The sequence below is a fragment of the Mercenaria mercenaria genome, chromosome 11, assembly GCF_021730395.1.
Source record: "Mercenaria mercenaria strain notata chromosome 11, MADL_Memer_1, whole genome shotgun sequence".
Lineage (NCBI taxonomy): Eukaryota > Metazoa > Mollusca > Bivalvia > Venerida > Veneridae > Mercenaria > Mercenaria mercenaria.
The window spans coordinates 13,973,308-13,998,450 of NC_069371.1; the positions used below are offsets into that span (position 1 = coordinate 13,973,308).

General features: G+C 35.0%; 1 protein-coding gene across 1 annotated transcript in view; it reads left to right on the plus strand.

The window, feature by feature from the left end:
* The window catches only part of LOC128546703 (glycine receptor subunit alpha-2-like), a 39,534-nt gene extending 15,422 nt beyond the window's left edge, over positions 1 to 24,112 (plus strand). Inside the window, exons 5-7 of the mRNA XM_053517961.1 lie at positions 1,808 to 1,890; positions 11,900 to 12,040; positions 23,679 to 24,112. Of these exons, the coding sequence (XP_053373936.1) occupies positions 1,808 to 1,890; positions 11,900 to 12,040; positions 23,679 to 24,112 (658 nt within the window). The remainder of the gene's footprint in view (positions 1 to 1,807; positions 1,891 to 11,899; positions 12,041 to 23,678) is intronic.
* Positions 24,113 to 25,143: the final 1,031 nt, after the last annotated feature.

Genomic DNA, 25,143 nt, shown 5'->3' on the forward strand with positions numbered 1-25,143 from the left:
CTGACCAGAATGTAACACTCAATAAAATCTTGGAGAAGTTTAATATTGGATTATCTGGGATCAAAAACTAGGTCACCTGGTCAAACCTAAGGAAAAACTTGTTAAAAATCCAGAGGCCACATTTATGGCTGTATCTTCATGAAACACTGTCAGAATGTTAATCTTGATGATCTTTAAGTCAAATTTGAATCTGGATCACATAAGGGTTAAAAACTAGGTCTCCAGGTCAAATCAAAGGAAAAGCTTGTTATTACCACAGAGGCCTCATTTGTGAATATATCTTCATGAAACTTAGTCAGAATGTTAACCTTGATGATCTTTAGGCCAAGTTTGAATCTGAGTCATGTGGGATAAAAAAACAGCTGACCAGATCAGATAAAAGGAAAAGCTTGTTAACATTTTAGAGGCCTTATTATGACCATATCTTAATCAAACTTGGTCAAAAGGTTAATCTTGAGGATTTTTAGGTCAAGTTTAAATCTAATTAAGGTGGAGTAAAAACTAGGTCACCAGATCAAATCAAAGGTTAAGCTTGTTAACAAATTAGATGTCAAATTTCTGACTTTACTATTTGCCTTGATCTCGGTGCTTCCGAGGGATCTACTCTCCAGATTTTATTTACTTCACAACAGCGGTGTTAAGTGCTGTGTGGCGGCCGTAAAAACTCGCCCCGACTTCATCTCAGTGTTGTTATATTTTCTGGTCCTTCGGGATCATTGCTTTCAACTCATTTAGATTTGAAGATTGAATACTGCTTAAGCCAGTGCTAGGGGGCGTGGACAGTGTTGCTTTTTCCATTACTGTCCATGAACAGACTCAATCAAACCGAGTCTGCAATTTTCACTATTTGCCTTGTTCTCGGTGCTTCCGAGGGATCTACTTTCCAGATTTTATTTATCTTCATGAAACTTGGTCTAATGTTAAACTTGATGATCTTTAGGCCAAGTTGGAATCTGGGTCATATAGAGTCAAAAACTAGGTCATCAGGTCAAATCAAAGAAAAAGTAGTGAACTCTAGATACAACATTTATTCTATGACCATATTTTTATGAAACTTGGTCAGAAATTAATCTTAATGATCATAAGGTTAAGTTCCAATCTGGGTCAGGTGGGGTTTAAAACTAAATCACCAGGTCAAATAAAAAGTAAAGCTTGTTAACAATCTAGAAGCCGCATTTATGACTGTATCTTCATGAAATTTGGTCAGAATGTAGATCTTTATGATCTTCAGATCAAGTTCAATTCTGAGCGATGTGGGTCAAAAACTAGGTAACTAGGTCAGATTAAAGGAAAAACTAGTTAACGCTCTAGAGGCCACATTTATGACCATATCTTTATGAATTTGGTCAGAATGTTAATCTTGATTATCTTTAGGTCAATAGGTCTGGTGAGCGATACAGGGCCTTCATGGTCCTCTTGGTTTTCAAAATTATGCCCCTTTTCCGACTTAACAGGTTTTGGTTATTTTTTGGATGTAAACTGGTATTTCAGTATCCACTTTAGGGAAAGGATTGAAACTCCACACACTTTCGAAATTTAAAAAAGTATGCCCTTTTTTCGACTTTAGTATTCATTCAATTAACAATGCTGTTGAATAGTCGATCGTTGCTGTGCTTCGACAGCTCTTGTTTTAATTTTTGTTAGATGATTTTGTTTGTTTGGCATTCTGTAAATGACCGTGGATTGCTGCGAAAAAATATTGTAGTAATGCAATATGTTTCCGGTGCTCTTTTCCGTAGCAATAAAATTCTCTCTATTCGGTTAGTGATGCTCTTGATATTCAGATTATCGCATCTTTTGTTTTCAGGCTTTCGATGACAAGTAATTGCCACATGGATTTGAAACTTTACCCATTCGATGTTCAAACGTGTGATGTTACAATACAGAGCTGTAAGTACATGTTATTCTTTATTCATCCAATTATAAATGTAAAACGGGAAACAAAGGCAGGGGAAAATTGATTTACCTGTCCGATCATGTTATAGTCTGCTTCTATACATATGAAATGACAATGTCTTGCGGATAAGAAAAATCGGGCCTGCAAAACAAAAGCTTTTGCAAAACTTGAGAATAACTCTGTATATTTGCAGTTTATTTAGATTCAAAAGGTTTTTAGCTCACCTGACCTGAGAACGAAATGCTCAAGGCTGAGATTTTGTTGTCAGTGATTGTCCATCGCCCGTCTTCGTCAGTCGTCCCTTAACAAACAAAAAATCAAATTATCCCCTAGGGTCCAATATGGCTCCGCCCTGGTGGGTGTCACATCGTTCACATAGATTTATAAAGGAAGGCAGTTTGAAAATCTTCTTGTCCAAAACAACAGGGCTTAAGACTTTGATATTTGATATGTAACATCATCTAGTGGTACTCTACCAAGATTACTCAAACCAGAGGTCACATTGTTCATATAGACTTAACCTGGTAGCAAGGGCTTTGATACTTTAATGTTACATGGTCTAGTGATCCTCTAATGATATTGATCAAATTATTTCTCTAAGGTTAAATATGGCCCCGACTCCGGAGGTCACATGGTTTATATATACATATGTAGGGAAAAACTTGAAACTTCTTCTTTTCCGAAAACTTAGGGGCTTGTGCTTTGTTATTTGATACCTTATAGCATCATTAAACAGTCCTCTACCAATTTGTTTCTAGTTATCTCCCTAGGGTCAATTATGACCCCCACCCTGGGGGTCATGTCGTTAATATAGACTTAATATATAGAGAAAAACTTTGAAAAAATCTTGTCCTTAATCACAGGGCCTATGACTTTAGTATTTTATATGTACTATCAACTATGGGCCCCTACCAATTATATTCAAAATATCTTCATAGGGTAAAATATGGCCCTGCCTTGGCACGGGTCACAGCGATCTTAATACTGACTTTTAGTGACCGTGAATGTGACCTACTTACCTTCTTTCTTGTTTCTGAAGATACAGCCTTGGATGATTAGTACTGCTTTGTACACCGATTTTAAAACTGACTTTTAGTGACAATGAATATGAGCTACTGACCAACTTACTTAATAATTTAGCATCAGTTTGACATTTGATACATTTAGCTCATATAACTAAGGTGAGCAACAAAGGGTTGTCATGACCGTCTGGTTAACTGACAAAATATGACATCATGTTTCTAAAATCAGTTCAGTTCTTTTATTTTTTTTGATTGTACATAAGGCCTCCGGCCCATACACAAATATGCATACAGTATAAACATCATAATATACAGTGACAGTTACAAGCCAGCATATTACAATCATTCTATATAAAAAGATATGTTTTATTTCCGTGTTCAATAAACTATTTTTAATATAGACAGGTATTTTTCTCTCTTCTGAAAGGCATAATACAAATACATTGAAAGATTCCGGGTTGTTTAGACATTTCCGTTCGAAATATTAAACTTTTCTTCATTCGCATATATACTGTAAAAGTCTGAGATATATTTTGCTCTGATGTCATTATACAGAGGACAAACTTATGTAAAATGAAGCTCATCCTCCAGTAAACTTTCACAAAAGGAAAAATGCCGATATTCTCTGTCAAAATACCATAATGCCTACATTTTCCAACCATTAGATTATGGTTTGAGCTTCGAAACATAGCAAGTTGCTTTCTATATTCTATAACATCAACAACATGTTTATATTTATCAACAGTATGAGAGGTTTTAGAGTACACGTAATAATTTAGTTTTGCATTTTGTTCACATTTAACTTTCCGAGATTGTATATACTGGTCTTTTAATCGCTGAACATATATCATTAAACACTTTTCTGAATGTGCTACTGTTTGTTCTTCCCAAACATACCCGAACCCCTTTTCAAAAAAGGTTAGTTATCACCTCCGTAACCCAGTTACTATAACCTAATCTGTCCAAGTACAGTAACATTTCATAACAAAGCCGGATATATCTGTGACTGCATATTTAAAAGCCTAATCCAAAACTTAATACATCGTTTAGCAGCAAATATATACATTGGATATCTACCGACATCGCCTATTACTGCATCGTTACAAGCATTTTCACCAACGTTTAAAAAACGTTTACTTGCAGTTACTTGTACATTTTCAACACTTTGTGACCTTTTCAATCACCAAATCTCTGCCCCATACAATACAATTGGTGCAATTTTGATATCAAATATTTTAAAATAAGTCTTATATGGCATTAATTGAAACTGCTGTAATGAGTTTAACATATAAAGAAAAACTTTTTATGGCTTTAACAGACATACTTTCTGCCATTTTGTATAAAGATAATCTATTTGAGATGTAAACTCCAGCATAAGTAAAACCATTATCAATTTCAAGATAGCTACCTCCATATTTCCACTTCTCTCTTCTACTTAATCTTCCGCCTCTTTTGACCTTTTGTTTTTGTTATATTAACATTTAACTTGTATTGATTACTAAATTGGTATGACAAGTTCAGTTCTTTCTGTAAACCTGAAATAGTATCAGAGAGAAGCGCAATATCATCAGCAAACATCAGTAAAATATTTCTACAATACTTGGAAATAACTGAATTCCCCGGATATTGTTTTCACTAAATAGGATGTATAATTCATCAATAAACATTACAAACAATATTGGGCTCAGGCTGCATCAATTGGACATTAAAAATTACGAGTAACACAATTATCTGTTTTAACACATGCTTTCACTGAAACGTATATCGCTTGTATAGACTTAGATAAATTACCCTTTACACCTTTTTTTCTTCTTAAAATCTGATACAGCAAAGACCTATCAACAGAATCAAAGGCCTTCAGAAAACCAATAAAGGCTACATATGCAGGCTTTTTCTTCATACAAAAGTACTTTGAGACGATAGAATAGAGTATAAAACCATTATCAATTTTGCAATAGCTAGCTCTTAGGTCACACTGTGACTCACAGATTTTATTGTATGCATTTACATAAAAAGGTAAACGCTTAGTTATTACAGAAATGTAAACTTTACTCAACGCTTCCAAAAAAGCTATTCCCCGATAGTTATCTGGGTTATTAACATCCCCCTTTTTAAGTATTGGGATTATAACTGATTGGGTCCACTGTTCCGGGAATTCGCCTTTTGAAATTTAGCCTGTTGAAAAGCATAACAATAAAAGGCAATAACACATTGACACCATAAACTATGTTGAGGAATAATATCTCCATTTACAGCTTTATTTAGTTTCAACGATTTTATACTGCTAACTACTTCAGTGTCCGTAATACTAGAGTTAAATACAAGTTGCTCTATTTCATCCAGATCAACATCATACACTGTGGCATGATCTAAACTTTCATTATTTTGATCAGGATCAACCGTAAATAAACTACTGAAATGGTTATACCATCTGTTCAGTGGAATATATGGCGCAGAGCGAGGTTTACCGCAGAGCCTTTTAGTCTCCTGACAAAAAGACCTGGGGTCTCCAGTATTCCGCTCAAACTTTGTAAGCGTCACCTTATTATACAAGTTACGTTTCTGTTTACACATATTTTTATATTAATATTTGCTGTTTAAAATTAATTTAGATTTGTTCAGAACGATTCGAACGATAAAGTGTTAAAAGCCTCCTTAATTCAGACTTGGATATTTTACAGTCTTTGACAAACCATGTTTTCTTTGTACCACCAGTAATGCGTTTCTTACAGTGACGAAACTGTTCACTGCTTCTTAATATCGCAGTCTCAAATTCACCTACAAGTACGTTTATATCACTGCTGCCATCGTTCAGCATAACTTCTACTGAATTAAAACAACAATTTATTATGCCCTCGGCTAAAATTCTATTATATTTATCCTTACTGCTCTCTGAAATACTGTTTTTCGATTCACCTTTATTACTACCATCCATTCGAGTTTCTTGAGGATATTGTGTTATTGGCACTTTAATAGATAAAAGCAGAGGCATATGACTACTCTCAACCCGAGATAATATTTCAAAGGACTTGGTCATATCAAATATAGTATTAGTTAAAATAAAATAATCAATAATACTACTTCCGTTCTGACTAACAAAGGTAAAGCTTTCGCTCTCGCGTCCAAACCGGAAGTTTAAAATACTGAATGAGTGTGTTCGGCAAAACATCAGTAGTTTATTTTGATACCTAAAATGTGTCGCACAGTACATACACCACTACGAATTACGTCTTCAAACTCATTTAGTTCTAGAATACGCTAACAAAATCATTTTCACTGGCAGTTCGAGCATTTAAATCACCATTTAATATCAAATTCAAATTTAAATAATGGTTACTTATGATAATATCTTCTAATTCCTGTAAAGCAGACACTGTGAAAAATATACATATTGAAAAATAGGCAAAATGTGCTAATTTTTGTACATTTTATTACAAAAGTGACATTTAAAATACCAGAGAACAATATGTAAATATTTAACGTACAAAGTATAGTATGAAGTAATAATTTTTTAAACGGTCTTATTTCTCAATGTCGTTTATTAATTCCGCTGCGAAATAGTCCGTAGGAAAGGAAAATAATCTAAATACTTCAGGCTGAGAAATACGTAAATCCAGGGTATTTTATGTACCCCACACACTTTATATAATGCAAAAAAAAAAAAAAAAAAAAAAAAAATCGATAAAAATATATGCTTTGTATCATGTGTACAATATAATCTATATGTACGACAATATAAAGATGAATGAGGAGTATCTAAAAGGTTTTAACCAGGGGTAGGAAAATTTATGTATTTTACAACCGAAAATTAGAATTATTAGTTCGTTATTTACCATTCGGCAACATTAATGGAAGGCGATGGAACCTTTTCTTGCAAATTATTTATTCGGAAACTAATCTATTTAAATACAAGAGGGCCATAATGGCCTTTGTTCGCTAAACATAGTTTATTTGGCCTACTAGCCTAGTTTTATACCCATATGACCCAATTTCAAATTTGACCTAGAGATCATGAAGACAAACATTCTAAGGCTGTTTCTCTTGTTGCTCTGTCTTCTGAAAAAGCATTGAGTACATACGCTTTTGGTTCTTAAGGTTTGCTTTTTATATATCTATACACGAGCATTTTTGTGTTTTATATGCCATGCCTTTTTGTTTCCATTACGTGTGTAAGAGGTTCACCTGGAGGGGATTACTTTTATTTAAACTGTCCCGTGTCTTTGGAACATGGTGGGGGTAAGAGTGAGGTTGGGTGCGCACCATAAACCGGTTTAAGCTCCCCAGTGGTGTTTTGCCACTGACCGTTCCAATGCGGTGTTCGTTTTGTCCTTGTATGTTGGCTTTGAGTGTATGTGTGTGTGTGTGTTTGGTGCACGCGTCTGCGTGCTGGGGGTTTCGTTTTGAGGAGGCTGCGTTTTAGGTGCGTGGCATTCCCTGTTTGATATTTGTCTTTGTTTTTTATGAAAACGGATCATAAATCTGGTCTTACAGCGTGTTAACAAGCTTATTATTCGATTTGAGCATGTGACCTAGTTTTCAATCTCAAGTGAGTCATATTTAAACTTTACCTAGCTATCATCAAGATAAACATTCTGACCAAGATGCTTGAAGATTGGGTCACAAATGTGGCCTCAAGAGTGTTGACAAACCTTTCCTTTGAACTGACCTAGTGACTTAGTTTTTGACCCTACATAACCCTGTTTTGAACTTGGCCTAGAGATTGTTAAAATAAACAAACTGGCCAAGGGTCATAAATATATGGCCATTAATCTAGCCTCTTTAGAGTTAAAAACGTTTCCTTTGATTTGATCAGGTGACCCAAAAAATCAAAATATAAACTTGACCTGAAAATCATCAAGACAAACGTTCTGACCAAGTCTTATGAAGATAGGGTCATAAATGTGACCTCGAGAATTTTAACAAGATTTCATTGACTGACCTAGTTATTGACCCCACATGACCCAGAGGTCATCAAGCCAAATTTCTGATCAATTCTCATTACTTTCAAACTTAAACTGTGGACTCTTACAAGATTTTCCTTCGATCTAGCCTAGTGATCTAGTTTTTAAATCCACATGATCCAGTTTTACAGTTGACATAGAAATTATCAAGACAAGCATTCAGACTAATTTTCATAGAGATAAGTTGATAAAGTTTAGCCTCTAGATTGTTAACAAAACTTTTCCTTTGATTATAACGGGTGACTTAGCTTTTGATCCTACATGACCCTGATTCATGTTTGACCAAGAGGTCATCAAGACAAACATTCTGACTAATTCCGATGAGTTTCTAAGTAAAAGAAAATCCCTTATAACCGAGTTTAATAAATTCTTTTACCAAGTTTCATAAAGATTGAGTTGCAAATGTGGCCTCTAGAGTGTTAACAAGGCAAATGTTGCCGTATGACGCACGACGACGGGCGCCGGAAAATGATTGGTCACAATAGCCCAACTTGACCTCTTCATCCTCTGATGAGCTAAAAAGTGTATAATAAAAATATTAGACCAAAACTCATAGAAAAAGGGCGTAGGAAAATATATGTATTTTACAACCGATAATTCATATTATTTCGCATTTAAGTGTAGTTCCGTAGACCAGTGCAAAAATAAAAAATGATATTTTCACTGTTTTAAACAGTGAAAATATCAATTTTATTTCATCGATAAATTTCAGTATTTCACTGAAGAGCATAAAATAAAATGCGATATTCTTAACAGCGTGATTTATATAAAGACATGGATGTGATATTTTAAGTAAAATGTTTCTATAAATTTTGCAATGCCGTTTTAGTCTTTTTGTAACGGCATGGTTTGTGTATCATTCTGTATAATTTTGCAAACTAACGTAATAAAAGGTATACTCAAATGAAACGTACGAAGTCCCGCCGTCGTTTATATGACTGAAAAATTGTTGAAAAAGACGTTAAACCCGAACACACACACACATACACGAAGTCGCGATTTATTTCTTATGCTAACCAAACTGTATTTATATCTGACAAACGAATGTTTTAGATTGAAATAAAACTGACATCAGAACATAATTTAATCACACAAAGCATGAAAAAATCTCAGAGAGTTGTTATTGACCTATCGTCTTTCAGTTGTTTTTGAACTATCATCCTATAGGTATAAGGCCAAAGTGTAAAATAAAAATCAGCTAAATATATTCGTGTTTTAAATATTAAGGAGTGCGTGTTTCGAACGCATCAATGTAGAACATACCAAAATGGAAACTGCTAATTTGCTATTTATATCATATAAGCACATTTTTATTTGTCTTAACATTGTTTAAACTGATTCAGTTTTGCATTATTTTAACATTTTTATAAATAAACTTTTCAATTTACGGCATATATCTATACTAGCATGCATCATCATGAAAGTGTCTTATGACTTACGTCTAGTAATCACAAAAGAGTGACGATGCGACGTCTGTAAGCAATCGTACATCCAAACGGTCTGATATTTGTATCCCAAATACAATCGTTCTAGAGAACTAAGTTTTGTAAAAATGCTTATGTTCATCTTACACTCCCTTTCATTTAAGAAATAGACTGTGGTTTAGTGGTTCACATCTGGGTATGAAACGTATGGACAGGTTTAGTTTAGCTTACAAAAGGCGGTAGTCTTCACACGCGCTTTAAATAAAATCATGTATTTCATATAAATTTGTAAACCACGATGGTGATGTGTATCTTATAACTACTACTTCAAATATTCAGTCTAATTTTACATATTTTGGGAGTTATACTTTTCGAGAACCCTACAGCAAATGTATAAATGTGGTGTCACAATGCACTTTTCCCATTGGTCACATCCGGTAACATACATATTTACCATACCGCAATTGTTCCACCTTTACGTAAAGACATAGGTTTATGGTTTATAATGCAGAAGCAATTTTAACATATACTAATGAAGTAGACTGTCCAAATTGTAATGTATTTGTTGACTTAGAAACATACGTAAAAGTACATTTATAAATAATTTGTCTACAGTCATACGATAGACTGGCACAGTATATCATCTCACTGGTGAAATGCAGTTTGATATAAATATGTTAGATCAAAGTCGCCACAATATTAAGCAATCATCATACATTTTTTCTTATTAATTTATATAATAGAATAATGTATCTCTGACAAGTAAAACACTCCAAAAATGAAATTTGAAATTTAGTAAGTAAATCTTTTCAATCATGCGCAAATGTTCAGTTTTATTCATCAGTTAAAATGTATATTCAGATGAGTACCTCCCCCGTCCCACACCACACACGCAATACACCAACACACATACCTTCTTTCCGGATTTTTTATCTTATCTGGATCAACTTGCATTAGTTCGTGTCAAAACATTATTTCACATGCCACTTTTAAAAACAGAGTTCTAAACAAATGTTTTAAATGACTATAATAAATAATAAAATATGAGCTAGATACTAAAATATATTAAGTTTTTTATTGAGCCGTTTCTAAATGGGTTGAGGCATTGATGTGAATAGAAGTATTTGATATTGCATGTTTCAATTAGCTGTAAGTTTGACATTTTACTAACAATATACTTTTCTAAATGAGTAAAAATATGTACATGTAGTTATTTGAAAGTTACTTGAAAAAGTCGAAGTATGACGCCAGAAGATTTGGTGAGTGTATGTTGTCAAACAGTTTATAGCTATATGCAACATTGTGGTACGAATAAAATCTCTCTGATCTATACCTACAAATATTCTTGAAGGAAATATTTCTTCTTTCAGTTTTATATACGTTTCTTGCTTTTTAATAATTAGAAAGGGTCTGTTTTTCTTAGTATTTTATATACCTTCCCTTAGCCTAGCTCTGTTACGAAATAGTCATGAAACTAACCACTCTGCATTGTTCTTCGTTATATCATATAAAGTAATATATCGCTGCAAAAGTTTAGAAAAGAATTTGATTCAAAGTAAGAATAAAATGTTTACGACATATAACGTGAACAACATTTATTTTGCACGCGACCGCATGGTTCCCAAGATCCAATCAAATAATCCGTTTCAAAAATTTAGAACCGCCCACTACATTTTACCCCATATATGAACAGCCCACGCTTCAGGAGCGGTCTTTTTTCCTGCAGATTCCAAGAACGAGAGGTAGACAGTTAAATTTTTAAAAGTATACATTTAGAAAATAAAATGTACATGTTTAAAACTTGTATCAAGATCGACTGTTATTTTATTGTTACGTATGAATTGATTATTACATAAATACGAGTTTTAGTTCGTATCCACAAGAAAGAAATGTACAACATTTAGAATGAGCAAAATATGAGGCATTTCTTCCGTATGTTTGGACAAGTTTAAAATGACCCGAAAAGACATTTATAGTCAGAAAAATTCTAAAGCGATATAATCTAATTATAAACACATGTTTCCTCTTATTCATAACACTGTTTTATAAAAAAATGTCATTGTTTGAAAACAGGATGTAAAGTTTAAGAAATGTGATACGTCGTTTTAGATGATTTATCCCTGTTCGTACAAATTATTTCAAAAGTAACCTTGCTTTGATAATTCTTAAAATAATGTAACTTTGAGAAGCTCTACATAGCCCAAGTGTTTTGTCACCAGATTATTAGAAATTTCGAAAAGGGCGATAAAATTCTTAACGTTGCTGAAAATATTCAAATTATTTTTACAAATTCAATAGTCCTAAAGATGACGTCATAAAACAGTTTGCCCATGCTTTCATGGTTGACTGATTCGAGTGTTCCATATCCAGAATTTATCTTCTGGTATTGTTCTTCAAGAAATATATTATCTTAAGTCTGTACTAAAATGTGCAAGGTTCGGCCATATTTTAGGATTTATAAGCCGGGCTATATTCCATAATGTCCCTTTTAACAAATGTCACTTGTACGAAATTCAAATCTTAAATTAATTTAGTTTTGACACAGTAAAGCCATTACCAACGCATTATGATTCGTCATTGATTTATTGTTTACAGATGCTTTTACCGTGGACAAAATCATATTAAACTGGTCTGACAACAGTGTACAAATTGGTGACCTAAATTTACCAAACTATGAAGTATCTGTCGATAGTCATACGCAAGGTAATATGTCAAATGGAAACATGTCATTAACAGGTAACTTTATTTTCATATATCTTTTAGAATTTTATTAACATACGATTCTTCAAGAGAGTCTAGCTAATGATGCATTGGGCATCCACATATAAGTTTAACTATTTAAATTATGGCATATTTCAACGAAATATCAACATCCTTTTTCATTAAAAATATGTTTTAAGTTTCCTCAGTCTGCGTTTTACTCATAATTTGCAGATTTTAAGGATGAGCATATAGTTGCCGCTTTGTCCGTCCTTCAGTCCGTCCGTTAGTCCGACATACTTTTGTCCAGAGTATAGCTTGAAATGTATTAATGGTATTTGATTGAAAGTTCACATAATCATTGAGACAAAGTGCAGTGTCAAAGAATCATGACTCTATCTTATCTAGTGTTTGACCTATCTCCCTTTATTATACAAAATAAGGCTTGTCCGGAGCATTACGTGGAAATTATTAATGACATTTCATTGAAACTTCACAAAATGATAGAGGCCATTTTTGTTTGCTTCTTATTTGTTTTTACTTATATTGGGACAAACACTTGAATCGGGGAGCATCATTCGATTTTATCGATTCATTGTTGAGACAGTGAAGCTATTTTTGCAAACAATGTACTGACATAATCAAATGATTTCAGCGCAACGTATCTACAGAACTTGGGTATTCTTATATTGTACGTAATTACATATTATTTTATTCAAGTCTCACCGGCATACATAAATCACAGTACATATTTGTATTACATATAATATCTTAAAACATATTTAATGCTGCCATTCAATACTGAGTTACTTGAGACTATATATCATGATATAATTTATATCAGAGATTATATCATATAAAACAAACTCCACATTATATTGCACTTGTAAAAAACCCATATTGTACGCTATCACAAAAGGGTTATTACTATTATATTAAAGGATAAACATATACCCTCTAATCCAATCCCCTATGTATTATTTACATCTACTATTGTAATCTAAATCTATGCATATTTGATATATTTTACATAATTAAAACTTGAATCCATTTCGTTAATCTTTTGTAGATAAAAAACTGCCATAAAATTTAGCTTAAAATACTGGAAACGCAAAACAGGCATTACTATGCAACCGTTAGAAAAATAAAAGATGCAGCATGGTTTCCAAACTGTGCAAAGAAAGGGTGAAATTGGCAGACGTGCAATATCATGTCTGTTTTAGAAATGAAATCCAAGCTTTAAAAAAACATTTATGACTGCATGCTTTCCATGAGCTTACACGGTAGGATTATCTTTTAACGGTTTTATTCGTGGATAACATGCAAAAAACATATATATCTAAATAGTTTAAACAGATAAATTTGATTCATGATTGAATGATGTAATAAGTACAAACAGATAGCTGAATGGCAAATTTGATTTATGTATATCATTGATTATACAAGACTAAGTAACTTAAGACACTATAAAAAGTAAACAAGCTGAATCGGAGATATATATAAAATGTGATACACATACACGAATGCTCATAATAAAAATCAGAAACTTGACTCGCTTTCTGTTTTACAGTCAATTCATAACCGAAATATGGAAAATCCATTCATTCAAAATATTCTTCTCGGGTTTCATGAACTATCTTTAATAAAAGTCTATCATATTTTGTTGGATTCCCAGTCAGGTGGGTATTCATGGAAACGAGGATGCTGATACTGCAATCTAATTTAAAATTACCACATACCGATTTTAGGTCCAGTATAAAGAAATACATTTTATCTAAATGGCAATCGTCAAGGAACAAATAATCTTAGATTTGTCAAGATACGAGAGGATGCTTCATTCAATAAACCTCAGGATATCAAACCTACTCTGGGGGAATGACACCAAGGGAACAGATCTGTTCGCAGAGAGGAAGTCGTTCTTTCTTGCTGTCCAATAGGTCATACCCGTTTGACTCATTCTTATCTTTTGAATAAAGACGATCAAGTCAAATTAGTACCATGTCAAACACCGGTAACTATTAAATATATTTTAATCGACTGTGTGGACTTTGCTACCTAAATATTTCAGAAACTCCGAAGTTCCTATTATCTGTTAGGAATATAAAACAACTGTTAGAAATGTTATATTCAATTACAATAAAATTGTTTCCGACTTAGATGTTCAAACAAATACCGCTTCTTACTGCGAATGTAAAAACTCAAACTTTTGCTATTCAGATGCCGGTCATGTCATCACTGGTAATTTTGATATTATTAAAGACAAACGTATTCGTAATTTATTCTTTAAAGGACCTAAATATAGAATTTCTTCAACTATTGATTTTGATGCTTGTCGTGGTCAGATTGCGGAATCTATCGAAACTTTTTGTGTTAAATGGTGTCGTCGTGAGAATGCTGATCCCAATGCATTAACATCTTGGAAACGAAATAGTTTTAACATTGTTGATTCTCGAATAAAATTTTATCAAACTAATGAACACCTACTTCCACCAAAACCCAAGTTTACTTTAAGTCATTTGAAAAAGGAAATCCAAGAATTTTATTCTAAGTATGCCTTAGTTCCAGCAGACAAGGCGGTCAACAATATTATCATCAGTTGACGCCTACATTATATTAATGTTTTACAAAACGAACTAAATAGCACTAAAACTTATACATTGAGTCCCTCTGTTGAAAATAATTTGGTCACTGATCACATCACTGAAGTTTCTAATTTAAAAGTTCGTATAGACGATCAACAAATTAAACTACCAACCATGTACTGGATTCCTAAATTGCATAAACAACCATTTAAAGCTCGCGTCATCGCTAATCCAAGCTCTTGTACAACTACAAATATTTCGAAACTATTAATATCATGTCTAACTGCTGTGAAAGCCCACGTGGAAAGATACTGTGATAAAGTATACGAAAGCTCTGGTAAACACTTATTTTGGTCGATTAAAAATTCTGGCGAAATCCTGGACAAGTTTAAAATTAATAATTACAAGGTATCTACAGTCAGTACATACGATTTTTCTACCACTTTACCACATAACTTCACAGACACTTGGGGTTCGGACCTCCACACACCCCATTCTCCTACGCCCCTGGTTAAGTTTAGCCAATATATTTTACCATGTATTGAGCATAGGTGACGATCATAAAACGCATTTTGTAACATTTCAGCGTGTTTTTAAAAAATGCATTTTTACCATCAATGCTCTCAATACTAGAAGATATGCAACTTCTCACGAACACTAGGGAAACAATAGCCAGTTAAACGTTTAAATGAACCCCTAGCAATGAATCACTGGTATCAATCGTCAGATGTGTTACCATTCTGTTAAATGACACCGGTCCCGACAACTGTCGTTTGAATTCCGACGAGAAATCAATAAATAATATAAATCAATCTATCTAAATTCTATGGAACACTTCCTTGCGAATAGATCCCTGCTTTGAACTGCGCATATCATTGCCGGGTACCAAAATCACACCCTGGTACCGGCGCTCCCAAGTACAGGTGGCACTCACACATACAGCGCTCGATAAGTGATTTTAGAGGAGCGGTGGTGTAAGTATTTCTCATTGTATCTCCGATAATTCAAAACTTTTCTTAAAATGAAAGATATCTGCGCCCTGATGAATAATTGGTGACTATGTTATGTGAGTGTCACAACATTTCATCTTGAAATAAACAAAATACGGCGAGTTAAACGTGAACGTTTGACTCAAAAATGTCAAATGTCAAAACAACACGTAAAATACTCAGTAAATATTCCAAATGTATTCATTTTTGATACAGTATCGTATAGCCATGTCTTCCTTCTATAACCAGTTCAAATTCCAAGACTTAATTTGTTATATTTAAAGAATGACTGGTGTTTAAAGATGGTATGGGATTTCAAAACGGCACTCACATGGCACAGGTGTTAATTTTTTTGGCGCTCAACAAGTACAGCTAGAGAAAAGTCTTCAGAAACGTAGACCTTGTTGTTGTTTACTCTCAGTGTGGTGCCTGTATGATCATAAATCTTTATACCGTTAAAAAACTGACTGTAGAAGTCGACCTTTCTATGTTAAAACTTACAGCGACAATATTTCAACATTATTTTTGTTATTAAAAAGCTTCTTGAAAACTGATTAATGCTAAAATTTGATATGTCCTAGGATTTCGTTGAAAAATGAAAAACGTGCTTCAAAACATTCATATGACTCAGTGGGATCAGTGGACGGTGAGGTTTGCAAGAAGATATGTGTGTGCTTGCGTGCGTTTGTGCGTGCGTTTGCGTTTGGTTAAACGCCGTTACTAAACAATATTTCAGGTCAATCTCAACGTTTTTGAGTACCAGTATAATGCCATGAGCATCCGTATGATATATATAGAGCCAGGTCGATACGTTTTTTGTTGGGGTGTGGAATAAATGTTTAATCATAGAGTTAGTAAAACTCATTTATAACGGACTGACAAGTTTTCTATTATTTTCTTTAATTTTAACAACTTACCATACGCCTACATTGAATGTATAATAAATGTTGAACTTTTTACGAAACATATTTTACTTGTTTCATTAGATTTAAGATTCAGTAAACACTCATAACAGAAAAATAGGTTTTTACAGTGGATGTTTTATACCATTTCATCAATTTGCCACGCGACCCCGTCGAGCGAAAACACGAGAATTAAAAAAAGTTAAACGCGGAGTGGTTAGCGAGCAAAAATCCGATAACATGTGGCGACGCGGAGCGAAAACACGATTATGGGGATGGGGGAGGGAGGGGGGAGTGGGTGCTGGCGTTGAGTGAGATTCAAGATGTAAAGCGGCTGGGTGCCCGGGTGCCCACCAATGTTATGCCTTTCAAACCTCAACTTCTTGCTCGGAGCCCGCTGATCAGCCAGTTTTCGCTCGACTCCCCACGACGTTTTACATATTAAATCTAAACTTTTTGTCTGCGATTTTCCATACAGAAAATACTAGGAATAAGAAAGGGCGGGAGCGTAGATTGAAAACATGATAATTAGTGGGGGGCGCTGAGCGAAAAGTCGATATTTACGTTATAAATCGGCGCCTAAAATTAGCGGAATGGCATATATCAGCCACCAAAGAATTTTGTTAAAATGTCTGTTCGGTACAAAAGACTCTCATATTTTAATATCTTATTAATTCAATGAATTTATCAATTAATGAGTTCTTGTTTGGCTCTCTCAGGAACCGATGTGAGTCATTCCGATTTAATAGCAGACATGAGACGTAATGACTAGTTCCATTAACTACTGTTTAATCCAACATCAAACTGTTCTTGGTGGTGTAATATCTACCACACATAACTAACCAGTCCGATTCATCTCTTTTCCGTTGTAGTTGCCTTAGAGCTGACGATTTCTCCACATTTCTGAAGAACTGTCTCTAGCTGTACTTGGTGAGCGTCAAAAAAATACACACCTGTGCGATGTGAGTGCCGTTTTGAAACCACTTACCTTCTTTAAACACGAGTCATTCTTTAAATATAACAAATTAAGTCTTAGAATTTGAACTGGTTATTGTAGGAAGATATGACTATATGAAGATGTATCAAAATGAATACATCTGGAGTATTTACTGAGTATTTTACGTGTTTTTTTTTTACATTTGACATTTTTGAGTCAAACGTTCACGTTTAACTCGCCGTATTTTGTTTATTTTAAGATGAAATGTTGTGACACTCACGGAACATAATCATCAATTATTCACCAGGGCTCAGATATCTTTCATTTTACAAAAAGTTTTGAATTACCGGAGATACAATAAGAAATACTTACACCGCCACTCCTCCAAAATTGCTTATCAAGCGCTGAATGTGTGAGTGCCACCTGTACTTGGGAGCGCCGGTACCAGGGTGTGAAAATTGATACCGTTTCGACGCATTATACCGGGTTATCGCTTCACCACGTGTTATTGTCCGTAAGTATTGACCTGGCACTCATGAATATTCCGTATGTTTCCGTAAATTAATTTTCGGTGTACGAACCCAAACAATGATATTGCTATTGAAAAGCGAATTATATACCATCACGTATCATGTGCAGATATAGCTGTGCGGACAAAGCGTTTTGCCACTAATCTCAGGGTTGAGTGTTCGAGTCCTCTGACTGACCAAATTATTTTTTTATGATTTTATCTGTAAAAGACGGAAACTTGTCACACTTGTCATGTTTTATCAACGAAATACTCTACTATCGATTACCATTCTTCTACATACATAAAACCGTTCTACAAAATGTCGTTTAAAATCTTCAGGACCGGACAAGCACGGACAATTCAAAGAACTGTTGTTAGCGATACAAAATGCAATGTTTCATGAAAAAATATATAATCATAGATACAAATACAAACACAAGGAATTATATTTTAAAAAATGGTTAGAAAAGAATTCGAACCCATGGTAACGTGTTTTCAAGTCGGAGAGCTTACCACTACACCACTGTGCCGTTGGTTCTCTAAATTGATTATTTTGATAAATCTAGACATTTTCAGTACACGAATATCACGTGAAATAACGAAAACGCCCGAAAATATTGGCGAAGATTAATGAGTGCCAGATCAATACTTACGGACAATACACGAGGTTTGTTTACATAAAGAAGTGATGATCTGGTTTAACATAGCCGTAAGAGTAACAATTTTGGTTCCCGGTTTATGATATGCACTACACAAAGCGAGGGTCCAGCGCAAGCAAGTGTTCCCATTGTTCGTGAGAAGTTGCATGTCTTCTAGTATTGAGAGCATTGATGGTAAAAATGCATTTTTTAAAAACACGCTGAAATGTTACAAAATGCGTTTTATGATCGTCGCCTATGCTCAATACATGGTAAAATGCTAACATATATTGGCTAAACTTAACCAGGGGCGTAGGAGAATGGGGTGTGTGGAGGTCCGAACCCCAAGTGTCTGTGCATAACTTAATAAATGACAAACTAACTGCCCTAATTCAAAAGTCTTTTGCCAGAGAGAATGCTACATTTCTCGCTTGCAATTTTGATAAAGCTTTTTTTACTAGCAATATTGTTAAACATTATACAATGTGGACCTGTGACGAAGTTTGTAAAGCCCTTTCCGTTTTATTGAACAACATTTACATCAGGTTTGGGAATGCAGTTTTTAGACAAGTAGTTGGTATTCCCATGGGAACAAATTGTGCACCCCTTGTTGCAGATCTGTTTTTATATTGTTATGAAAGAGACTTTATGTTGAGCCTTTCTCCAGATACGCAGGCAGATATTATAACTGCATTTAATAATGCATCACGCTATCTGGATGATATTCTTAATATGGATAATCCGTTTTTTGGTCAGTTGGTGGGTACTATTTTTCCTAGGGAGCTTCAGTTAATAAAAACTAACAATTCGGATACTGATGCTTCATTTTTAGATTTACATCTCTCTATTTATGACAATATTATACATACCAACATTTATGACAAGAGGGATGATTTTAATTTTAGTATTGTAAATTTTCCCCATTTGGATGGGGATGTACCTCAGGCTTCATCTTATGGGGTTTATATTTCTCAATTAATTCGGTTTGCCAGAGCGTGTAGTCATGACAGGCATTTCAATGAACGTAATCAATATATTACAAGTAAACTTCTTCAGCAAGGCTACCGTTATTACAAATTGCGTAAATATTTCGCTAAATTTTACTATCGTAATTCTGATTTAGTTTTAAAATTCAATACTAATTTAAAGACAATTCTGCGAGAAGGTATTTCTAAACCCGTTTTTATGGCGATGTGGTTTACAAACTTCGTAAGATCTTGGGTCATGGTAATTTTCCAAATGTATTTGGTAAAATTATAAAACGTTTTAATAAAAGAGGTTACGACCCAACTGTTTTGAGATATACCTCATGTTTAGTGTTCAACCCGTTTACAGTTGGACACTACGCTTCCCTCTTTGATTGTGTCTGACGGAAGAGGGGGGGGACTCTATGACAAGCAATTTTTAAATCCTACTGGGACTGAACTGTTTTGATATCTGTCTTCTGGCCTGTTTCGTCGGGCCCTTAAGGGTGTTTCTCTTGTTGCTCTGTCTTCTGAAAAGGCACTGAGTACATACGTTTTTGGTTCTAAAGGTTTGCTTTTTATATATTTATACACGGGCATTTTGTGTTTTACATGCCATGCCTTTCTGTTTCCATAACGTGTGTTAGAGATTCACATAGAGGGGATTACTTTTATTTACACTGTCCCGTGTCTTTGGAACATGGTGGGGGTAAGACTGAGGTTGGGTGCGCACCATAAACCGGTTTAAGCTCCCCAATGGTGTTTTTGCCACTGACCGTTCCAAGGCGATGCCCCACTGTGTTCCTTTGTTTGTTCGTTTTGTCCTCATGTGTTGGCTTTGTGTGTGTGCGCGTTTATGTGTGTGTGTTTGTGGTGTGCACGTCTGCGTGCTGTAGGTTTCGTTTTAGGGAGGCTGCGTTTTTGGTACGTGGCATTCCCTGTTTCATATTTGTCTTTGTTTTTTACAGTTGGCGTTTGCAATATGACTTCTTCTCGGCGATATATGACCATTTCATTTTGTGTTGATTCGCCGTAAAACCCAAGTCACTCACTCACTAGTTTTCGTGCCCCGCTTTATGTTGGCTGCCGGAATCCTAAGGCGGTACACGTTTGTTTTTTCCTGCTTATGGATGTGCGTTTATGTGCTTGTGTGTCTAAAGCGGTGCCCTACAGTATTGTTGTCTGTTTTTCTATGTTAGTATGTTGGCTGTGGCTGTGTGTTTATCTTTGTTACATGAATGTCTGCACTATTGTGGTTTACGTTGTAGTGTACTGTGATTGAGGAACGTAGCATCCCCTTTGTATAATCATCCTTGTTCTACATTCCCCTTCAACCTCCGTCCCCACTTTGTACCCCTTGCCCCTTCACCCCCCCCCCCCCCCCCTTCTCTATCTATATTTGACATAAATTTATATGTACTTGTTACATTTTTGAAGCAACCCGTCTGATATATTTTCCGTTACAGCTTCTTTTTGTTGTGGGCTTACTTTGCAAATGTGTGGCTCTGAGGCTGTGTTTTAGTGCTCTGTGCTTCCGAGAAATCTACCCTTACCTGTTATCTTCTGAACAATCCACCATTTTTGTCTTCGAAATATCACAAGCAAATGGTTTCTTTCCGATCCGATTTTCAGTAACAACCAGAATTCCACATGGATGTATTTCTGTAAACACCTTTCATAGAGAACTATTAATGGAAAATCCAAGCCATAAATTCCATCAACTTCTATCTAATGATTTCGTTTAAGAAAGTGGTGACCACAGACAGTAAGTGATGTAAAAAAAACTCAGCAAGCCTTATTTGCACAGATGAGCTAAGCACTGCAAAGTTTGTAGAATATGAAATGTACCAGTCTCTAATAACTCCTTTTCAGAAAATGATTTTGTCATTATTTCTAAAAATATTGAACACATACTTTTACTTTAAAGAGTGAATACTGGGAATACAATTTTAGTTCCAAGGCCTAGATAACTATCATATCAGTTCAAGTAACATGAATGCTGGATCTGCCCAGACCCATTGTTGATCCCAATTGGCTGCCAAACAAAATCTAATGCTTGCACCAGACAGCATGAACACAAACAATGGTATAGAGAGGATTATTGTCATAGCACAAAAAAAAAACTAAAGTCTCATTAAACATTATATTTCTGTAACTCCTTCAGTCAAACTATTGAAATGTTAACTGATTAATTAATTCAATGCTTTTTCAATTTTCCAAGCAGGTTTAAAAGCTTCATGCTTCATGAGAAAATAATGGTTCAAAAAGTAAACACATTAAAAGATTTTAAGGAAGAACTAAAACATGAAAGATTGATACAGGTTAAAAGCCCCAGAGAAAGTGTTACACTCACAATCTTCTGCCAGTCTTTCAATTCTTCTACTAACGAAGCCCTAGCTGCTTCCAACATCTTAGCAGTCATACACGCCCACTGCCACTTTTTCTTAACATCTTCCAACATCTTGTATTCCTTTAAGCTGACAGCATTTACTCTCCAACTAACAAGAGCTGTCTGTTTAATGTAAGTATAGGGTCAAAATATTACCAGAAAACTATTCGAGAGGGATTCGAACCATGGACCGATATATCTTGTGTATGTTTTATCCCAGTTTTACACGCATGCGCACCGTCTAAGCAATTAAACGCCCCAATCAGACGACGTAGTTAAATTTACTTACATTTTTACTTTCTATTTCGTTTACTTACATAACAAAACAGCCATTTGACCCGTTACCAGGAATAGCCTCCATTTCAAAATGCAGTCTCGGTTCAATATACAGTACCGGATAATAATGATAATAGGTTTAATAATAACAATAATAATAACGTCTCTGCTAAGCTAAAATATCTCCGAGAGTTTTAACTGAGTTGCGCGTTACAAGTAAATCTTCAGATACCATATTGACCTGTTATTTAGATACCGCAAGCGCTTACTGAAAAACACAACTGATACTTAACGTACACGTACAAGTGTGAAAGCAACCTCGTCATTGACGGCATGACTGATAATCTTTTTTTCTAAGGTTAAGAATGCTTGGTCATGTCACGGCGAATCTGACACTGTCAGTAACTTCAGATATTTCTAACAGTAAAGTATGAAAATATTTTGATGTGAAAACTTTTAGCTACAAAAATACAAAATAATGTAAATCTGACTCCATTTGTGATCGGATCCTTACACTCAGAATATCTTGCTCTGCATAAAAACAAAATGTTCCTGTAAAACTGTAGGTACATAATATCTCTTTCGAATTTTCCCAAGAAGGATAGTATGAAAATCCCATTATTTCATATTACTCGATATAAAATAAGAACATGTATTATTCTTTGTTTTATTTACCTCAATGTTACACTGTTAAATAGTTTAAGATCATATAACGTAATACATACATATGACGAACAAATAACTTAAATTTCTTAATTTTTAACTAATATATTCTACATCTGCTAAGGTAAATGCATCAATAAATCTGAGAAAACTTTGAAAGATTAAGTTAGCATTATCACTAAATCTGAGAAAACCTGAAAGGTTACGTTGGCATGTTTTTGGCCGCTGTATCTTCAAGTGAGAGACCAGGCGCAAGCATGAAACAACACGCGATGCGATGACCCTAAAAACCCGCAGACGGCACCCAGCACATGTATGAAAGTAGACCTCGGCTTACAACGGCTACCCACGTAGTCAAGGGCTACTGCCAAACACTCAGTGCTGCAAAGCTGTTCGACAAGCGTCAGGCGCCCCATCTCCTCTCGATCAATTGATTTTTCCGCCACAATAAATTTTGCAAAACTTTATACCCCAAAATCAACAGACTGAAGAATAAGACGTACGATTTTATCTACCAAAGCATCTTTTAAGTAACCGATGCAAATCTCGAACCTGGCCTCACTCAAACGAACGCCATCCTCTCATCAAAAGGTATTTGGAACTGGTGTCAACAGCCTAATCCGTCTTTTCAAGCGGTAAGTGTAAAATATATACTGAGTACACCTAGAAACGCAACACTTGGTCTACAGTCAATATATTTGTAACCTGATAATTGACAAGATAACTGCACTTACTTGGTTTCTCTTTGTATTTTCAACAAAATAGGGTTCCCTTTCTGGTTTGTTTAAGAATGTCTTAAACGTATAACCAAATACTTGTCAGTGAAAGACAGGTCTGTCTGTTCAATAGAACCAATGCTACCAGAAGCCCATACCCAAAGGGTTGACATTAACATTTCTCGAGCCGATGAACTCATAAACAATGACAGAATAGATTTTGCTCCAAGACAAGGAACATTTACAATACCCGGCCAGGATGACAAGGCTCGAGTAGTCACAATATTCCCAGAGTCATGTTCATGCGGATGCACAAAATGCTGTCATTTAATAGCTGTGAAGAAGTCTTTGGGCATGGACTTAAACTCAAAAGCGAAGCCAAACCTGACTATCCTACGCGGCCTTGATGAAAAGAAAAAGGCGGGAAGGAAACGGCCGAGGGTAGGAGACTACGACTACGAGAGCTCCCCGGACAAAACCCGTGACAAAAGAGGCGTCACGGAAATTAGATTCTTCTGTGACGGACCCGGTCATTACTGAACATGAAAAATCCATGACAAGAGAGGCGTCACGGATATTAGATTCTTCCGTCACGGAACCGGTCATAAGCGAACATGAAAAACCCGTGACAAAAGACCCGTCACGGAATGTAGTCATCCGTGGCAGAACCTTTATGCACTATATATATTGAAGAAAACATAGAACCTGGACAGCCAGTTGCGTCAAACACATCTGTCAGTGGACCTGATTGGTTAGATATTGGAAACCTTAAACTTAAGGACGAAGAAAAAAAAATTCTTTATTCACCAACAGAATACTTAATGATCGGATTATAGACGCAGCAGTGATTCTCCTGAAGAGACAATTTCCACATATATGGGGTTTGGACAGTTGTTTAAATGCGGTCAATCTGACTTTTCCCCGTGCATATGGTAATTTTATCCAGATTGTTAACAGACCTCCAGAGCACGGTGGATCCCATTGGTTTACTTTGTCAACCATGAAAGCGAACAATAAATCGGAAATAAAAATATACGATTCCAGCTTTACATCTTTAAGTTTTCCAGTTCAACAAGTGGTGTGTAATTTACTTAGGAAGGATACCCCACCAAAGAAGTCTGACAAAATTTTGTTAAAATTCATGGACTGTGCTTTTCAGGAAAACGGGAATGTCTGCGGTCTGTATGCGATTGCAAATGCCACTGCAGAAGCAAACGGAATAGACCAATGTACTCAAAGATATAATGTAGAACATTAACGTGGTCATTTAATTCATTGTTTAGAAAAAGGTAAACTAACACCATTTCCTGCCGGTTCTAGGACTCTTGAGCATGCAAGTGGTGTTAGATACACCGCTTATCTAAAAGTATTTTGTTCATGTAGAATGCCTGAAGATGTTTGTGATAAATGTAAAATATGGTACCACCCTGAATGCGAGGGACTACAAAAAGACGACATACCAGCAGATGACGTTCCCTACTATTGTAAAAAATGCACACACCCCAAAAAGCCAAATAGAAAACGCACGAAAAGAAAATGATTGTATATTCTAAGATTTGTTATTGTTAATA